The sequence below is a fragment of the Halichoerus grypus genome, chromosome 6 (assembly GCF_964656455.1).
Source record: "Halichoerus grypus chromosome 6, mHalGry1.hap1.1, whole genome shotgun sequence".
NCBI classification, from domain to species: Eukaryota; Metazoa; Chordata; class Mammalia; order Carnivora; family Phocidae; genus Halichoerus; species Halichoerus grypus.
This window is the reverse complement of record NC_135717.1, coordinates 2508532-2528231: the sequence shown is the minus strand read 5'-3', so window position 1 is coordinate 2528231 and position 19700 is coordinate 2508532. Positions and strand designations below refer to the sequence as shown.

General features: G+C 44.6%; 1 protein-coding gene across 4 annotated transcripts in view; it reads right to left on the bottom strand.

Moving 5' to 3' along the window:
- Positions 1-15436, bottom strand: part of SDK1 (sidekick cell adhesion molecule 1) — an 877999-nt gene extending 862563 nt beyond the window's left edge. For all 4 annotated transcript variants that reach the window (XM_078074254.1, XM_078074256.1, XM_078074255.1 and 1 more), the window contains exon 1: positions 14925-15436. In XM_078074254.1, the coding sequence (XP_077930380.1) occupies positions 14925-15153 (229 nt within the window). In that variant the 5' untranslated portion in view covers positions 15154-15436. The remainder of the gene's footprint in view (positions 1-14924) is intronic.
- Positions 15437-19700: the final 4264 nt, after the last annotated feature.

Below are 19700 nucleotides of genomic sequence, written 5' to 3'. Positions count from 1 at the left end.
ACAACAAAGGCACACCTATTTTAGTCATATATGCTTTCTACATGTTTTCACCTATGAAGAGTACCTATTACCACTGCTCACATCCTAAACGAGGACTGAACGTGCTGCCACACATGGAAAGAAGAAACCAACTCCTGTGAATGTGGGAGGAGAGACTGCGGGTAGGAAAACTTGGTGAGATAGGGAAGAAACAAGGCTGCTCAAAAATCGTCAGTAAACAGACAGGAATGAGCGGAGGCAAGCCCACCCCTGGCAGGCCCAGGGAACACAGCTACAGAACTAAGCTGAGCTGCAGAAATGGGGAAGGAAAATGAAGACACAGAAGCATCTAAAGCAAAGTAAGGAAAAGGAATTCCCACTCCCCAATTAGTCTGAAAAGCAGAAAGATGAACACAAACTCAAAACACACGAAGACCTGAATTTGTTGAAATTCAGTTAAAAATATGCCTATTCAGAATCAATGTATGTTCCTTTGCTTGCCTTAAAGTATTTACTATTAGAATATCTATAATTTTATATTTACGTGGTTCAAAATTATTGGCAATGCTTTATTATTAAGCACCCCTGCCCCCATCCTTCAAAAGGTTTGAATACCATTTGCTCAAAGAAAAACAATTCTGAGTAGCTTAAGCAAAAAGGAGGATATACTGAGAAACATGAGGAAAAGCAGAATGTCCGCACTTCAGGACAGGCAAGAGCCAGAGCAGCTCTGAGGATGCACAGATTCACAGAGCATCATGAAAACAATTCAGAAAGAGGACACAGCAGAGAAATGGCCAACGGAGGCCCCTGCTGTGGACCAGGGCGATTCCCAGGAAATGGTACATTTTTGTAAGCCAGGTGCCACCCTAAGTGTTGCCTGCCACACTACCACATTCATACCTAACACTCTCCTAATTTACATTTATAGTGTATCTAATATAAATGCACTAAGTTCTTAATTTATATAAAACATTTCAATTTAAAATTACTCCTAATTTTCATTTACAATTACAAGCTTCAAGCTTTTTGTACATAATACCATAAAAACTTCAACTTATTGATTTGATATTGGAGTTGTTATTGGGAGAATTTGACACCAGAGTCGTAAAACAAAGATTAAGCAGCCCTAACCAGAAATCAATGGTACAAATGTGTTTATCCATCCATCTTTCAAAGGAGTTTTTGTTCTTCCAGGGAGTCTGTAATTTTAAGATACTGCATGTCTTTTCAAATAAATGAACAAAATAAGGCCCAAAACAGTAATTTACGTTCCCTCCAACAGAAAAACACACCAAAATCTCAGGTACCCATTAATGGAATCTCAGCATGAACCACTGAACTACTTTAATACCATAGTCCTCCTAAAATCCACTAATACCACATTACGGTAAATAATAATTGCTTTCATAATTTTTTAAAAAGTTATAAATGCTTATTGTTTGAAAATTGGAACGTTCAGAAAATTTTCCCATAACACAGATAAACACTTTCTAGACAGGATGATCTGTTCATTCATACTTGCTGCATAGATTATAAGACGGTTTCCTGTTTCTGACTTAATATTACATCCCCATTACTTTTTAAACCTATTATGCTTTTCTGTAAGATTTTATATTATTTATTTCAAAAGCAATCTAAGCCCCCATTACAGTCAGAAAATAGAGAAAAGTAAAAGAAAAGAAAATTGCGATATTTCTACTAAGAGACAGCTGCTATTAATATTCACATCTCAGTGTGCTGCCTCCCAGCCCCTTTCCTGTTTATGTACGTATAAACGGCCCTGTATTGGAGAAACTTCCCACACCATGTGGTCAGGTCACATGCAGAGGGGCAGCAAAGTGCAAGGACTAAGAGCAGGGGCTCTGGGGTCAACCAAAGCTGCATTCAAAGCTCAGTTCCACCACTTATTAAGTGGTGACCTTAACCTGTCTGCACCCCAACTTCTTCATCTATAGAATAGGGCTGTAACAAGGCTAGAAGATACTGCATAGAAAGCACTATCACAGTGCCCAGTGCATGAGAAGCACTCGGTAAAGACAAGCTATTACACTGTACAAAGCACACTATAACCTCATTTTTCACCTAATGTATTCTGAATATCTTTCCATGTCAATTAGATCTACTTCTACAACATACTTAATACCAACCCAGTACAGTTTTTACTCCTACGCTGCATCAGTCACTAGAAAAGTTGCCAGAAACTTTTGGTCAGGGTCACCCACTGCTAACACATACAGAGGACTCCAACCAAGCCTGTTTCCTGAAATGGGGCAAGGAGAGTCAGAGCAGTTTCCCAATGTTTCCTCACTAGCTGATTTGGGAAAAGTCACAGGGAAAATGAGGTTTGACTGGGGTTTTTTGTTTTGGCTTGGTTTTTTGTTTTTTTTTTTTTAACAAACATGTTTATTGTCAATATCATTTATGGTAAAATTCAGTTTATTTACCCAAGAAAGAACAACTTTTGAAGCAAAGAAATTGTTTTGTTTTTTTTTTTAAGAAAAAAACCTTAAGCGGCATTTGAAGCTAATGAAATGCTAAATTATAAATTTTCACTCGCTACAACATCCCCATCAACACAAAAGCACAACACAATTTAGGTTTCATGTTTGATTCCACAAAGAAGTGAGAGATACAGATGACCTCTGCCTTTCTAACTATAATATTCTGTGATACTAGATTTAAGTAATTTTCAAAGTCCAGGAGTTTGTTAAAAACAACCAGCCAGTAATATCAAGTTGCCACAAATCACAAATGTCTACATTCTCGCCTGCCATTAATTCTGATCCGCTGAACTTCTTTATATCTTAACAATGTTCCTCCATATGTATGCTCTTCTTCAAATGTTACTAAAAGTAGTTTATCCTTGGGGCTCCTGGGTGGCTCAGTCGGTTAAACAGCTGCCTTCAGCTCAGGTCATGATACCAGGGTCCTGGGATTGAGCCCCATGGCAGTGGAGGGCTCCCTGCTCAGCGGGGAGCCTGCTTCTCCCTCTCCCACGCCATGTGTGCGCGGGCACGCACGCGCCCTCTCTCCCCACTGCCCTCAAATCTTTTTTTAAAAAAAGTAGTTTATCCTTGCACATTTAATCTAGCTTCCTGCTAGCTAAGACCCAAGTCCAATTTTTTTCACAGCTAAGGCCCCAATTCGGAATGTAAAGAACACCATTTTGGAATGTGCCGGCTAAACACAAAAGTCTTGATGTTCGGTCCTTCTATCTGGCAATATCCTGTCATTATCTAGACACTAAATTCCTCACTCAGGTTGCTCAGTTTCTTTCTACATGAATCTGTGTTCCCAAGTCCTAATCTGAATCCCCAGACTCTAATATGGCCTGCCTACTTGTATCCCTGCTAAGATCCTGCTGAAGCTCATCCCCCAGGTTCTGAATCATCTGTACAGCTGAAAGGGCTCTTCACAACCAACTATATTTTATTTTGTCAGTGTGTCTCCACCTTAATAAGCAATAAGCTCCATGAAGGAAGGAACTGTGTTTTATCATTGTGCCTTTATTGCTTTACACAGTGCCTTGCTCCTTGAAAGCCCTCAGTAAGCACTAAATGAATGAATGAACTGTGCTGCCCTCACTCTTAAGCTAATCTGTCCACCCTACATCAGTGGAAACTACTAATGCTCACTTTTCCCAAACCACAAGGCATATAATAAATTAGAGAAACTGCTTCCTAAAACTTCGTACTTTGCTATTTGCATCTCACTCCTTCCTCCAGTTTCAATTTCTTTCTTCTTGACAAACACCTTTTAGTAGTCCTCCAGCAAGTCTATGAGTGATCTTTGTCTTTATCTACAAAGGCTTTATTTCACTTACTCCTGAACATTACTTTATATGGACTCAAAATTCCTGCCAGTCTAGACAACGGCCTCCCTCAGGTTGCTTTTTGTCTTGTTTCTAGTATTTCATCTACAATGTGTCTAAATATGAATTTATTTTTACTTAGCCTGCTTGGGGCTTACTGCACTTCTTGGAACTCAGAACTTAGGCCCTGCATTTATTATGGAAAATTTTCAGCCATTATATCTTCAAATAGTGCCTCCCCCCACTATTTCCTCTTCCTGGAAGTTCAGAGAAGGTAATACTAGACTTTCACACTAAAGGTCATGAGTCTCAAGGACTCACTTTCCATCTCTTGACACTTCAGTACTTCATTCCAAGCAATTTCCTCAGACCTCCTTAAAAATCAGTAATTTGGGGGCACCTGGGTGGCTCATTGGTTAAGAATCTGCCTTCGGCCAGGTCATAATCTCAGGGTCCTGGGATCAAGCCCCACATCGGGTTCCCAACTCAGCAAGGAGTATGCTTCTCCCTCTCCTTCTGCCCTGGCCCCCCACCCCCATCCACTCGTGCTCTTTCAAATAAATAAAATCTTTTTAAAAAAATCAGTAGTATGCTCTTCAATTATACTGCTCAGCTGTTTTACCTGTCCACTGAGTTTACTTTTAAAGACCATAGTTTTCATTTCTGTAAGTTCTCTTTGGTCCTTTCCCAAATCTTCTAGTCTATGGTGTTCTTTCATTACAGTCTTACCTCTTGTATCTCTAATAATTTTAACCAAGGAATCTCTGTCTTACGTCCTGGGAGTACCTCCTGGAGTACAATTCTCCTACTTAAAACACCTGCCCACTCTCCTTCGTACGGATTCATTTCCTTGTTTGGCTGGCAATTTTTTTTTTTTTTTTTTTACTGCAAGTTCATCTTTAGCATGAACTCTTTCTTCATTTAGAGTGCCAAGTTTTTCATTTGCTCTGCAGGACAGTTTCACACTTATTTCTAAGGGCTCCATTGGTTTCCATAGCTCTATACCACATTTCCCGCTAATTTCTCAGCTTGAGGGTTAGTTGCACTGTAAGAAATGTTAAATTTTAACCCACCCTCAATGTTATGTACAGCTTTGGGATTCAGAGGTTTCTCTTTTTATTTCTAATTACATACAACCTCAGGAGGACATGTTTCTTTGCACTTCCTTGGACTAGATTTTTCTAGTTTTCTTTTCACAGATGGACAACCTTCAAAGTTTTATGTAGGAAGACTTCAACCCCACCTTCCTTCTTCATGGAGACCTAAGACCATGTCTCCTATTCCTTCATGACACCCTCAGGACCAAGCCCTTGGAGCCTGCATCCAGATCTGAGAGCAGGGCAGGTCTTAAGCTCCCAATTATACCCTGGCTTTGAGTTCTCCCACTTCTGGCACCTGGGATTTCCTGGTCTATCAGGCTCGGGAATGCTTTCGTTTGTCCTTAGTATATTCTGTCCACAGTTTCTATGTGTTTGTGTCAGGGTATGGGTGAAAGTCCTCTAGATCAGCTCTGGTGGCAATGTTGATAGAAACCTGCGATTGTCACAAAGTATGAAACTAAAATGATCACTTCAGGGAATTGTGATGCTTACTTACCATTTTGCCAGATGACAACAGCCAACTTTTTTTTCAACCTTGAGAACAGTTTCCAAATTGGTTAAATATTCCCAAGACATTTTAAGATCATTTCGTCACTACACACTTCAAATGCCTTCATAGTTTTTCTTGAGAATTTCAACAGATAATTTCAACAAAGAATACACCTGTTGACTCCATTTTCTCACTACCTATTCATTCTGTAATCAACTTCAATCTGCTCTATAGTCCTAGAACTCTAGTGAAATTACACTCAAAAAGATAAACATTTCCCACCTAATCAACAAATCCAATGGCCTCTTCTTGGTTCTCATCTTACTCACCTCCCCGCAGCAATACTGACTATTCCAATTTTGCCACCCCACTATCACCCCAGTTCAAATACTTATTCCAATATTACCACCATTGTTCTCTCACTCCCATCACTCCAATCTCTTCCTCCTTCAATTTATCAAGTCACAGCCATATTACCCTCACTATGCTCCAGTCATGTCAACTGTTCACACTCCCCACTCTGCCCTACAGTGGCTCATTAATGTCTAATACTATGGGAAAAGAACAGGTGAATGAGGCACAATTCCTGTCCACAAAACCATAAAAATAAGACTACCATCTAACACTGACAGGATGCATGCTATGTACTTGCTAAGGTGCTAAACACCTTACCTGCAACCATACCAACTGATCCTCACAGCAGCTCTATGAAGTAGGATCAATTACTATACCTACTTCAGGGATGAGAAATAATGCTAAAAGATGACTAAGTAGCCAACCTTAGGAAGCAAAGCTAGCAAATGACTGAGTCCATTTTATGCCAATCCTATCCTTTAAACAATAGGCTATACCTTCTCCACAAGTATTTACAACAAAAGCCCACACCTCACCTTTGACTGAAAAAGGTGTATCTAACACTTTCCTAACAGCTGTTTGGATGCCCCAAAAGTACCTGGCATTAACATATCAAAAACCACAATCATGACCATACTGCCCCAACTACAGTGGTCCAACCTCAGCAAATGAATGCACTAACCAACTAGTCATGTAAGCCAGAAACCTGAACATCACCCATGACATTCTCATCCACCCTCCATATCCAAACTATTACCTTACCAAATCCTGTGGTTTTCTGCACCCTACATCTGTCTCTACACCTACCCGTCCATCCCCACCACTACCAGCCTAGCCCAGTCCAAGCTATACTACCTTCTCTCACCTCAACTGCTGGGACAGCCTAACTCACCTAGGGTCATTCATTCTGGTTCTTCCCAGTCTACTCTGTTTTGCAACCAAAATGCTTTTTCCCCTTCTTGAGATTATGCTTTTAAAATACCAATCTGATCATTTCCCAGATTACGGACTCAGGACCAAAGCTTTAAGTCAATCTTTTATTTCAGGTTCTGATGCATTAGAAATGCAGACTGATGATAGCTGGGTTTGAGTCACAGAAGTAAAGCCAATTTTCAGTGACAGTCAAGAATGACACCAAACACGGGAACAGAAGCAAACTGAGAGAGGATGACAGAGAGGACAATTCCTGAGAGGTTTTGAACACTTGGCTCTAAGTTATTCCTAAGGTGGAGCTGAATCACAAATTTGCCAAGTTTCAAGGTATTCTTCTTGTTACACTGTGATACCCCAGGATGCCTCCAATGAAATCCTTTTTTTCTTAAGTAGTTCAGACTGAGTTTCTAGCTTGCAGCCAAGAGTCTTAGCTAAGAACAAGGAAAGAAAAAAACTTGAGAAGAGCCAAGAAGACACACTTAGAAAAAGGGGACATGCCTACAAGGCAAAAATAAAACAAATTCGACATAAAGTAAAAATACCTTTGGCCAGAAAATATATAAATATGTTTAATGTTTGTAAACTCATGTATCTCCTTTAAAAGGTGTTACATAAAATGCTGTAGGGTAAGAGCCATGTTTTCCTTTATGTTCTACAAAACATCACAGCTTACTGTAAAGCTAACTGCTAAACAAAAACAAAAAAAATTAGAAGTAAAAGTGTAACTATACAATAACGTAAATCATAAAGTTGCATATTTGGAAACCCATTCCCTCTGGGAACAGTTATACACATGTTTGAGTAAAGAAATGGTCTTTTTCTAGTAATACTTTACAGTTACTATTCTATTTGCTGGTTGTGATTTGCATTGTCAGGTATTATAAACTCACCTTGCTCACAGCCAAATATTTTAAGTATTACATAAGTATACTGAAAAGTAGTGTAACCATGGAAAGAAAAAAATTAGCTGTGAAAACTACAGATTATATCCTCCATAAACACTTTTTTCTGTTGCCATCTGGTGGTTCATATATTAAATCAACACTGACACTCATTGTATATAAGGGCTTGGTCCGCAAAATAAAAATCTCCTATTCTTTTTCCACCACATGTAACACCTAGGATGAAGGCAAACAGAACCAACCTTCACTTTGAAAATAGGCCCTCTCTCATGAATAAACCACAAAGACACAAAATAAATTAAGGATCACACCAAAGAACCCACAGAAACTACAACTTCTGGAGATGATCATCCTTATCTAAGTAGGATAGGATATACCTACGTGATATAAGCTATGAAAATCCTTCCTTACCTGAAATCTTTTTCCAAACTAGTTGTCTACTTAGGTTGCTAAAATTCCCACCACCAATTACTCTTAATAAAGACAACTACTGGGGCATCTGGGTGGCTCAGCTGGTTGAGCGTCCGACTCTTGATTTAGGCTCAGGTCATGATCTCAGGGTCGTGAGATGGAGCCCACGTTGGGCTCTGCGCTGGATGAGGAACTTCTGTTTAAGATTCTCTCTCCCTCTCTCCCTCTGCCCCACCCCACCACCCGTGGGTTCTATAAACAAATACATAAATACATACATAAATAAAGGCAACCACGGGCACTCCTCTTTGAGTAGCCATAGCCATTCTTTGGTTACCTCCCAATATTTTTTTTTCTTGAAAAGATCATTCATATTTATAAAATCAAGCTTACATATCTGACAGCTTCCAAACCTCTCTTGATAAGGAATCATGTCTAGAATACAGAAGAGAATTCTGAAAGGGAGAAGAAGCAACAGAACATTGCACCAAAGGTTAACTTTATCTACATAATAATGTGGGCCCACAAGTCTAGCCCATTCTCTACAGCCCGTATCTCCAAAGGCTGGCCTTGTCAGTTAAAAAATACATACTTAGCAAAGCCAAAAACAGTGCAGAAACTATAGTCTTAGCCCATGTTCAACAAGCTAATCTCCAAAGATCAGTAAATTAATAGATTTACATGACTGACACATGTCAAGAAATTGATTATTTAATTGATAGCTGTTATCTTCACTAGGCATTGTATATCAACAGAGTGCTAGCTAAGCCTGTTAGAGTGAAAAATAGTTCTTGTGTTAATTTTGAGGGCCTTTTGATTTACTAAAAGTCCCTAAGGAATACAATTAACCAACATAACATTAGGTTGAGCACAGAAACATCAACAAACACCATCTACCAATCTCTTTAAATTACTGATGAACCATTTTCAGGCTGGAGTAAATACATCATGTGCTAGACGGCAGGAGAAATACTGTACTGCATCTTAGTTGTCTTTGATATTGTAAATACCCTGGAAAAAGTAAAATGAAGAGAATTAGTTTCCAAGAGCTAAGACATATGGAGTTACAGAATCCCCAGATAGGACACACACAGAGTCTAGTAAAGGGCAGAAAGGATATGACAACATACGGAAGATCAGAGAATCAGAACAAAATGATTTTAAAGATCTAGTCTAACCCCCTCCTTTCACAGGCGAGAAAACAGATCTAGAGAGGCTAACAGATTTACTCCTATTGCAAGTTAGTTACAGAGTGAAATAAAAACCAGGTCTACTGACACTTAGACCATCACCTTTTCCATTCACCACATCCATGTTTCTAAGAAAGCTTTACAAAAGTATTCTCATTCAGACTGTGGGGGCAGGGGGCAGGCTAAGGCTTTAGAGCTGCCTGTCAAGAGGCCAGACCACCTAAATACTAGAATAGCAAATATATAAATATCTAGGGTTTCCTAGAGCAGTGCTCCCATAACAGCATTTATTCATTTTATATTTGGATATAGCAAGAATAGCGTTAATACAATGAATCTAAGACTAATAATATATTTCTCCAGAAGAGGTCTCAGATATGGGATCAATAAGTGGCAGGTAAGTAGCTGTCTAATTCTGACAGATTTTTGCATTTCAAAAATTCACTAAAAAACTTAGGACTAATTTCTATGTGCTAATACAAAAGGATGGCAGGAGGTACCATATTCTCTGGACCAGTTGACAAAATACATTGGTCAGGACCATGCGTACAAATGTTTATGCCTTTTTTATTAAAGGAGATTTAAAAACATAGGGGGAAATTTAAGAAAATAACTTACAGGCATGTTGGAGCCTAATTATAATAAAAAACGATACAAATGAAAATGCTCAGTTACATTAGGTAGAAATGTATCATCACTTAGAAAGAATAACCAAATAAAAAAAAAATCTTCACTTTTTAAAAAATAATTCTACTTTAACTCCTCTTTATACTATACCTTTCAACCTGATTTTTATTTCCCTACCCTCAGCTTTACTCACCTTCCATGGATTTGGACTTCAAGAGTCTACTTCTTAAAACTACAGCTTTTAGGGACACCTGCCTGGCTCAGGTGGAAGGTGAGTAAGAGCATGCAACTCTTGATCTCGAGGTTTTAAGTTCAAGCCCAACGTTGGGTATAGAGATTACTTAAAAATATTTTTTAAAAAAAGAAAAAAACCACACACTACAGCTTTTATTACTTCTTGCAGAAATTTAAGCTGTGACGTAGTCAAAACCAGTTTCTCGGTTTTCCTACTCACTCTGGGTCTTTCATTCTGTAGATTCAGTCAACCAACATTACTCGTCTCTGATCTAGGGGACACCTAGAGGACAGCCCCAAGTTCATGTCTCTAAACAAAAAATACGCAAGGGCTCTAAAGAGTGGAAATAACATAAAGGCAACTGGTAGGCAGAATTTAATAACATCTTGATTCCATTTAATTACCTAACTCGTCAGAGTTCCACTTTGTTTTACCCCAATATTTAAGGGCACAAGAAACTTCCTAGCTAGGTAGAATCCCAGTAAGTAGCTAAACTTAACCATGTTTAGATAAAAGGCATGCTGAAGCAAACTAACAAAAATTCTGTGCATTACAAACCCCACCTCTTTATTTGCATTTAAAGGACTTAAATTCATGTACTTGAATGCAGATAAAAGAATTTTCCAACTGTTCCTCAAAGAAATGGTTGGTACACTCCCAGTGGTCAATTCTGGGGTGTTCAAATCTGCCAAGAGACTGCCACAACCTATTCTCAGTTGGAATCTGAAAATTACAGTATGAAAAAGATTCTTTATGAAGAAAAACTCCAAAATGGCAACATTTTATTACGGGAGAGGAATGGGTATATGGAGGGGGTTATGCATATTTCCTCTTCTCTCTTCCAAATTATGCAATGGAATTTAACAATGACAACAGTAAATAAGGTAACCTGAAATTTGAGGTCCAGTAACAACACAGTATTTAGAAAACATCAACTACCATCTTCCCTTGGTATTGATCTGATTGCTCTCCCTTCCCATAGAAAGCTCCAGGCTACATGGAAGGCAGTCCAGCCTAGCGGTTACATACAGACTGTGGATTAAGCAGCCTGCTTTCCATTTTGGCTCCACCACTACAAGCCTCAGGACCTCAAGCCAATCAGTTAACATCTCTGTGCCTCAGTTTCCCCACAGGTAAAATGAGTACAAAATGCTACCTACCTCTCAGGGGTTGTTGTGAAGAGTAAATGAGCCTACTCATAAAGCACTCAGTGCCTGGCACATGAGAAGGGTTCAGTAAAGGTCGGGTACAGGCGGCTTACGTAAGGCTGCACAGAGGGTGGTAATTGCTGATTACTGGATTTACAAGACAGTTACCAACCCAGTGGCTAGTTGCCATCTGTTAAACATGCAGTGGTCTAATAAAATTTAATCAGTGAGTATCTGAACACTTAGTGTAGCACTCTCCATGAAGACTCTCCAGTAAAGTAGGTAGTCTGGAACTCAAGTTCCAGAGGAAACTCGAATCTCAAAGTTGTGAGAGAAAGGGGGTCCAAGAGGAAAAGGGGAAACCAAATGCTTCTGGGGTAATAAAAGCATAAGGCCCCAAAAGGAAGCTAGGTTTGCAGCAAACCCAATTAGCACAGTTTTCTGACTTCTCCAGCAAACCAGTGGCAGAGAAGCCTAATTAGTAGACCTTACCCAAGGCTGGGAATTGGCCTGAGAAAAGTGGTCCAGGTAGGGGTCCAGGTAAGCATCCAGACCACATGAAGTCAGACTAATGATGACAGAGAATTAAGTGAGATAATGGGATTGGCCAACAAGGATAAAACCAGAGCATAAAGATACAAGCATCACCTGTGGAGTTTTAAATGCAAAAATTCACTCTCCAGAGATCCTCCAGGTCAGAGGTGGAGGCCAGATGATTGTATTTTTAAATTTCACTGGTGATTCTGATGCATACCGCACACTAGCACAAAGTAGGAACCCAACAGTAGGAATAAACAGAATAAGCGATTAAAAGCTGATTAAGTCAGGGAGAAACTTCAAAGCTTGAGATCACAAACATGCAACAAGTTTAAATGAAAGGTTCAAAGTGTATAAAGGTCACTGGAATTTGGGGGGCAGTGGAGTACTATGAAACCACAAGGCCAGCAACAAGGTTCAAAGGGAAAATGCATCATGTGGTCTCATTGAAAGGGTTAGAGCAATGGTTCTCAAACTTGACTGAACATTAGGATCACCTGAGGAGTTTTTAAATCCGATGCCCAGGTCAAACCTCAAATTCTGGAAATGAGATCCAGGCTTCAATATGGTTTAAAGCTCCTCCGTGACTCCAGGGCGTACCCAGGTTGGAGAAACATAGAGCCAGAGAGGCTCCAGGAAAGCAGCAGATAACTGGAATGAGGAAAGACATAAGGCAATCTAACTTAGTGTCCTCAACCCCTGGTGTGTATCAAAATCACCTGGAAAGCAAGCTGTGGTTCCACAGGATCACCACATTTCCCCAGGTAATTCTAATACGCACCAAAGTTCAAGAACCATCGATCTAAGTGGCGATAACTCCAAAGGAGAAACTGAGAACTATGAACAACCCCAAAGCAATAACTGAGGAGGGCATCTCTATCCCTCTCAGCCTGGTGAATATAAACTGTTGGCACACGAGGCTATATTGAATGTAGGAGGCTATACTAAACATTACCAGGATCAACAAGCCTATCAAAGATCTAGCAATAAAACTAGGGCATCACAGACTAAACGTATATGATACTTATGACCCAACCACCGTTCACGCCAGAAGGCATCCTCCCAAAACACTCAGGTCTGGGGACATCTGGCTGGCTCAGTCTATGGAGCATGCAAGGAACTCGATCTCAGGTGGTGAGATCAAGACCCACGTTCGGAGTGGTGCCTACTTAAATAAACTCACTCAGATCTGGCTCCTTCACATATATGTCCCCAAGACATATTAAAGTTATATTTGGAAGATCCGAACCTGGTATTTCTCGCAATGCCAATTATGTAACTTGGGCTATGTAACTATATGTAACTTTTACTAGTCAATGTTGCACTTTTCTCCCAAAATATCATGACCAAGCCCAACCACATGAAATACCATTAGAAGACAAAGAGAAATTAGGAAACGCTTCACCTAGCAACACAATAATATGGTACTTGTAACTAGTTCCAGCCTGGTGTTAAGCATTCCATTTAGAATGTTACATTTTATCTGATAAGGTTCAAGAGAATATATTCCCTTGCATATGACCAACTCATCATCCCATCAGAAATCTCTATAGCAGCACCAGAATCTTCATTTTCAAGATACATGAGCTTTTGTCAAATGGTGACATCTCCCCAGTAATATGAATTTTCAATATGATATAAAAAAATGATGGATATATTACACATTTCACAGAGCACAAAGAACAGAAGCCTGTCAATGAATTTAAAATTTGTGACAACCCATTTGAAATTTTACACTAAAAGACCTGTACACTTTCATAAACCATATAAATGTAAAACAGGTACCCATGTTTTCCCTGCAACAAGGAATATTCCTTCCTAACAAAGTTTAACTGTTGCCTTAGTGCAGTTTAATTATGTATTTTCATTAGCATTACAGCTGTAAAAATACGACACATTATACAGCCTTCAGAGTGCAACTGATAGCTTGACACCCTTATAATACACCTAAGAACAAGACCACCAGGTTCCCCCCCCACCACCGCCGTGTGAACTTGGCACAAATCTTCAAATGTACAAATGTACAGGGCTTACTGCAAAGTGCAAGTCACCGCTTTAAAAAAAAAAAAAAAAGGGAAACAATAATAAACACCATCTCCATTTTAAAAGTCAGCCCGCAGTGATTTAGACTTCTTCCTCTGACCCTGGCTTCTCTAGCAACCTACAGATGCCATTCTACAAAATGACTTAATAAACGCTTTTCTACCGAAGTCAGTCATTAGGCAAAAAGAAACGCGCGCACACAGCGAAACGAAAACTCCCTAGTAATGGAGGGGTTAAGCAGCCCTACGGCAGTTGCCTTCACGCAGCAGAGCGGGAGAGCAGGTGTGCGGGGAGGGGCGGACCGCGGTCGAGGGCACCAGGCGCCGCGAGCGAGCTGCCGCTGCCGGGGACGGCTGGGGGCCCGCACCTCGCGGACGCGACCCCCTGCCCGCCGTGACGCGTCCCTCCGCGTCCCCCGCCGCCACCGGACACCGCGCACGGCTCACTGAAGTTCGAGCGCCCGCGGCCGCCGGCGCCGGCTCCTTCCGGAGACGGGGGCGCCCCCACGCCGCGACCCCCAGCGAGCCCGCGCTCCCAGGGCCGCCGGCAGCACAGGGGTGCGCTGGCCCGAGCCGCAGCCCTCCCCCGCAGGACGCACCTCCTCTCGCCGGCGTCCTCGCCGTCTGCTTCGATCCTGACCCTCTTCAGACCAGCCAACTTCGGCGGGGAAGGCTGCTGCCGCCCGAGGGCTCTCACAGGACCCAGGCCGAAGGGGGAGCTCCCCGCGCCGCCGCCAGCTAGGCTCCCCAGGAGCGGCCCCGCCCCGCCCCGCTCTCGCCGGGCGCCCGGGCGGGGGGCAAAGCCGCGGGCACCAAAGTTTTGCCCGCGGCGGTCTGCACCGTCCCCCCCCGCCCCGGATTCGGGCAGCGGGCCGTGCGGGATCGGGACCCGGGCAGGACCGCGCGGCCGCTCCCGCCACGGGCGCCGCGCCCCGAGGTCCCGCGGAGATGCCGGCCGGCCGCCCGCGGGGGGCGCCGGGCTCCGACGAGCGGCCGGCTCCCAACTTGGGCGGCGGGGGCCGCACGACTCCGCTCCCGCCGGCGACAGAGCCCCGCAGGGCGCGTCTGGAGGGCGAGCGCTCGGCTGCCCGGCCCGCTGCGTCAAGCCCCGCCGCCCGCCCGCGGGCCCGACGGCTCGGACTCGCCCCGGCCCCGCGCCTACCTTGAGCCAGCGCCCGGAGCAAGTGCAGCTGCAGCGCCAGGAGCGCCCACCATCCGCGCCGCCGGCCCGCGCTCAACTTTGTCGCCGGCCGCCCGCCGCGCTCCCCCGCGTCCCGGCCGGGGCTCTCGGGCGCCGCGCGGGCTCCCCGGGGCCGCCGCCGCCGCTCGGGGCCGGGCGAGGACCCCCGCGGCCGCCCCGGGCCCGCCGCTCCGCCGCCGCCCCGGGCCATGCTGAGGCGGAGCTGCCGCCGCCCGCGCCCGGCCTCGGGCCCCGCGAGCGGGACGGGCGGGCGGTGGCCGCCGGCCGAACGGCCAGGTGCGGGGGCCGGGGGCGGCGGAGGGGCGCGGCGGAGGAGAAGTTGTCAGCGGGGGAAATTCCCGTCACGCCGCCCCCAGCGCCCCCGCAGCCGGAGCGCCCCGGCCGCGCCACGTCTCCCGGAGGGTCCGGCGGGCGCTGAAGAGGAGACGCCGCCGCCGCCGCCGCCCCCGCCCGGCGCTGAGGAGAAAGTGCGCCCGCCCGCGCGCCGGCGCTCGCCCTCCGCCGCCGCCGCGCCCCATTCACAGCCGGGCCGCACGCGCCGCCCGCCCGCGCCCGCCGCCGCCGCTGATTGGCCGCGGGGAGGCGGCTCGCGGGCCTCGCGCCCCGCCCCCACGCCCTCGCCTGTTTTCAAACTCGCCGCGCCCGCCCGCCTGGAATTTCGCGCCGGGCCTCTGGCTCGCCTCGGCGGCTTCCCGCGCCGGCTGCGCCCCCTAGGGACGCGCGGCGCGCACTGCAGGCCGGCGCCGTCTCGGCACGCGTTCAGCCGTCCGCTCGGGCGGGGGCGGGGGCGGTGCGGGCCGCAGGGGTGGGGGCGGGGGCGGCGCCGGCCTCGCCCTCCTTGGGGCGTGCGGGCGCGCAGGTGGGCTGGCGCACGTGCGGCAGAGGAGCAGGTGGGCCGGGCCGCAGAGCCGCTGGCCGGTGCAGGTGGGCGCGCCCCTCCCGGCGCCCCCAGCCCGCCCTCCGCACCCCCTCAACCCCTCCGGGATCCGCCCTCTCCGGCCAGAGGGTGGGTGTTCGAGTGGTTAAGCTCCAAGTTACTGTGATTGCGAACGGGAAACAAGCGCGATCGGGTTTCCAATTCTTAACAACAAAAGGCACCACTGGGTGTAGACCCGCCGCCTGTTGCCAGGAGTGGACGCTGGCTTTGGAGAGGCGTCCAAGGTCATGTGTGGGCTGCGGGGACCACAGCGCCGGCCGCTTCCCGCCGAGGGCAGGGCCGGTCTCTGGGAAGGGTCTCTTAGGGGAAGGGGCCCTTACAGGGAGGATCTCTTAAGGAGAAGGTCTCTTAGGGGAAGGGTCCCTTAGGGGGAGGGTCTGCTAGCGGGAAGGGTCCCCTCGGGAGAAGTTCTCCTAGCGGGGAAGGGTCCCCTACGCAGAAGGGTCCCTTGGGAGTCAGGGTCTCCTAGAGCCAGGCCTGGGGAGCCCGCGGAAGGGGCGTGGGGCGGGGCGCGCCAGCTCAGCCGCATGTGGTAAGCATTAGCAGAGTTTATGGGGTGAACTAAGCTCCGGAGGCTGGGAGGCCAGTATTTTTGTGGGAGGAGGCCTGGAAGGTGACACACAGTCTGATGCTGTTGGCAGTTGGCCTGGAGGAGCCTGGGGGCATGTGATGATTGAGATCATGTAAGTGGCGATGGCAGCGGGACAGGGCGTGCGCCTCGCTCCGTGCTGGATCCCCAAGACAACTGGGTGCAGGTTTGCTGTGATTGTTCGGTTTGTTGCCCCAGGCGAGGGAGAGGAGAGCCGCGTCTCAGCTCCCGCTGCCAGAGCACCTACTATGCACTACCCACCCTTATTAAGTCTCAACGATGACCATATGAAGGAAAGATGGCAAAACTGAGGCCCAAGGACAGTAGCCAAATAGAGGAGGTGGATTCTGACCTAGATCCGTTCCCAGGGCTCGGACCCCTTCCCACGCCATGCAGGGAGGGCCAGAAAAGTGAGAAGCACTAGTGGGCACTTCCTGATACAGCACAGACGCGCCCTTTGGGTACCTTGTCCCTGAGGACAGGTGGATGAGACTGGGAGGGGGGCGTGTCTACTTTTATTTTCCATTGCAACGGCCCTGCGTCCTTTCTAACCTCCGGGGCTATATGAGAGCCTAGGAGAGAAATGATATCTACTGTGCGCTGAACACTTACTGTGGGCCAGCCCTGGACAGGCACATCATGGCACTAATCCCCACCATCCCCCTGTGTGAGAGGGGCTGTCACTAGTAGAGTTCGGGACACTAAGGCTAAAAGAGGTGAAGCTGCTCTGCTCAGAGATGGGGGTGAGGGGTAAGAGTGGAGCTGAGGGCTTTGAGGTCTTAGTCTTTCTAGTTGTGAAATCTGGGCAAATTGCTGACTCTGAATTCCCGTAAAAAGTTAGAAATAATTCCCATCTCACAGGGTCGTCGCAAGGGAATGAGATAATTCACACTCAATGAATGCTGGTTTCCTTTTCCTCATACCAACTTGGCAGTGCTGTCCCAAACTACCCTTGAGTCCAGTCCGTATTTAACCTTTTCCTTTCAAATAGAAACACATGCCCATTATTCTCCTTGCAAAAAGCAAGCCGTGCCCATATGCTCTTACAGCATAGGCATGAATATGGCAGAGGCAGCTTCTTGATTTCAGGACACTCAAAAAATGTCCAGAGCCTCTTTTGCTACAATTTGTTTTGCATGTCAGAGACAGTTTTGTGGAAACTTGTTTGGAAATTAGAAAGCCTAAGCCAGTATACCATAGGTTGTAAGAGGAGCACTGATACCACTTCTACTCCAAAATCTCTAATTTTTTATTCCAGTATCATCCTGGGTCAGTGAGGCTGGAACATCGCCTCATCTTACAGTTGAAGGCACTAAACTAGGGAAGTTTAACATACACAAAGTAACCACGTTAAAGCCAGAGTAGGCATCTAGCTCTCCTGAGTGCTATTCTAAGATTTTTTTTTCCCCAACCAGACTATGTTGCCTTTTACATGACTCATTAGATTACTGTCTTCAGGGATGTGTTTAGACTGTAGCTATTCTTTCTGAAAAAAATAATACAGAAAAACCCCTTTATAATGCTCAGAAAAGGACTAGTCAGCACAGAGCTGGACTATTTCTGCCTGTAACGACCAATTAATCTCTCCATTTAATTTTATCCAGCCCAAAAAGTTCTCGAGAACACTTCATCCTTGTATACTTACCTTTAAAAACCTATAGGCACAAATATAAAAAAAAATTAATAAAATTAAAATCTTTAGCCATATATTCTAAAAGACCATGAGATGGAGGGATTTTACTCCATGAGAGCGGACTTACTTTTAAAAATGAGCTGCAGCTATCTCCTACTTTGCAGAGCAAAAAGTTAAGATTTCACCTGCTTAATTAGAGAGAGAGAGAGAGAGGAGTTTTCAAACAAATGATCATTTAAGTGAAGTTAGAACTGTAACTGAGGCCACCAGTGTCTTCCCCATTGTCATAACCTAAAACCTCGCTACGCCAGGTGTGGTCCACTGGCCATCAGTCTCACCTGGGAGCTATTTCGAAACATAGCATCTCAGGCCCTTGCAGGACCTACTGAATTTTAATCTACATTTTAATGAGGTCTCCAAGTAAATTAAAGTTTGAGAATCACTCCATATCTCCTGAGAATAGAATAAACATGAATACAGCTCTCTTTTCTATCCTCTTCCTGTCTTTATTTTTTCTTTTGCTTCATTCTCTTTTTTTCCTCATAGGAAAAAAAAGAATTGTGATTTTTTTTTATTTTAAAAGGAAAATATGCAGCTTCATAGAACATCAACAGACTCAACTGTATACAAATTAAAAACCAAGGACATCTGTATGGCACTGTGAAAGAAAAATTAAGAGAAACAAGCAACAAACTGAAGAAAGTATTAATCTCTCTACATATAAATAGCTTTTGTAAGTCAATAAGAAAAATAGATGAATAATTCCTATAAAAAGAGGGGCAAAGAACTGAACAGGCAAGTCAGGAAGAAATACAAAGGGGAAAAAATGTGTTTGAAGAGTGCCCAAAGAAACTGATCCAAGAAATGAAAAATTAAAGTAACAGAGCTTATAAAAAATTTTAAAGCACTGATGAGTGCAAATGTTGGTGAGGGTATGTGGAAATGGACACTCATACTATTGGTGGAAATATACATTCACAGCCTTTCTGGAGGGAAACCTGCAACTCATAGCTAAACTTTAAAGACAAATTGTCTTTGATCTAGCCATTCCACTTCACAAATGCACGGAGATGTATGTCCAAGGTTGTCCACTGAAGGATTGCTAATAACAGCAAAAAACAGGAAGCAATCTAAATGCCCATCCAGGAAGGTTAAGTACAATATGGTACATCCACACAATAAAACTTCCTATCACTGTTAATGAAGTAGAATTAGAAGTATGGATGCAGAAATGCCCACTGTATTCAGTTAAGTTTTTTCTTATAACGTTATAGAGAAGTATATATAGAATAATCCCCCTTTATGTTAATTTTATTTTTTTCTGTAAGGATGCATGCCAAACTTTAATAAAATGCCCTTCAGGGGACATGGAATTCCATGCTTCTCTGTACTTTTTAAATATTCAAATGTGAATTGTAGTTTATGATCAAAAATAAACTAATAGAGCTTATTTTTTAAAAGCAAGTGGTGATAAGCCTAAGTCATTTCTTACCCATAAGAAATGTCCCTTACGGGAGCTCAGTGGTTCTTCTGAGAAAAATATTCCCCAGTCCTATTAGAGGACAAGTTGCAGCATGA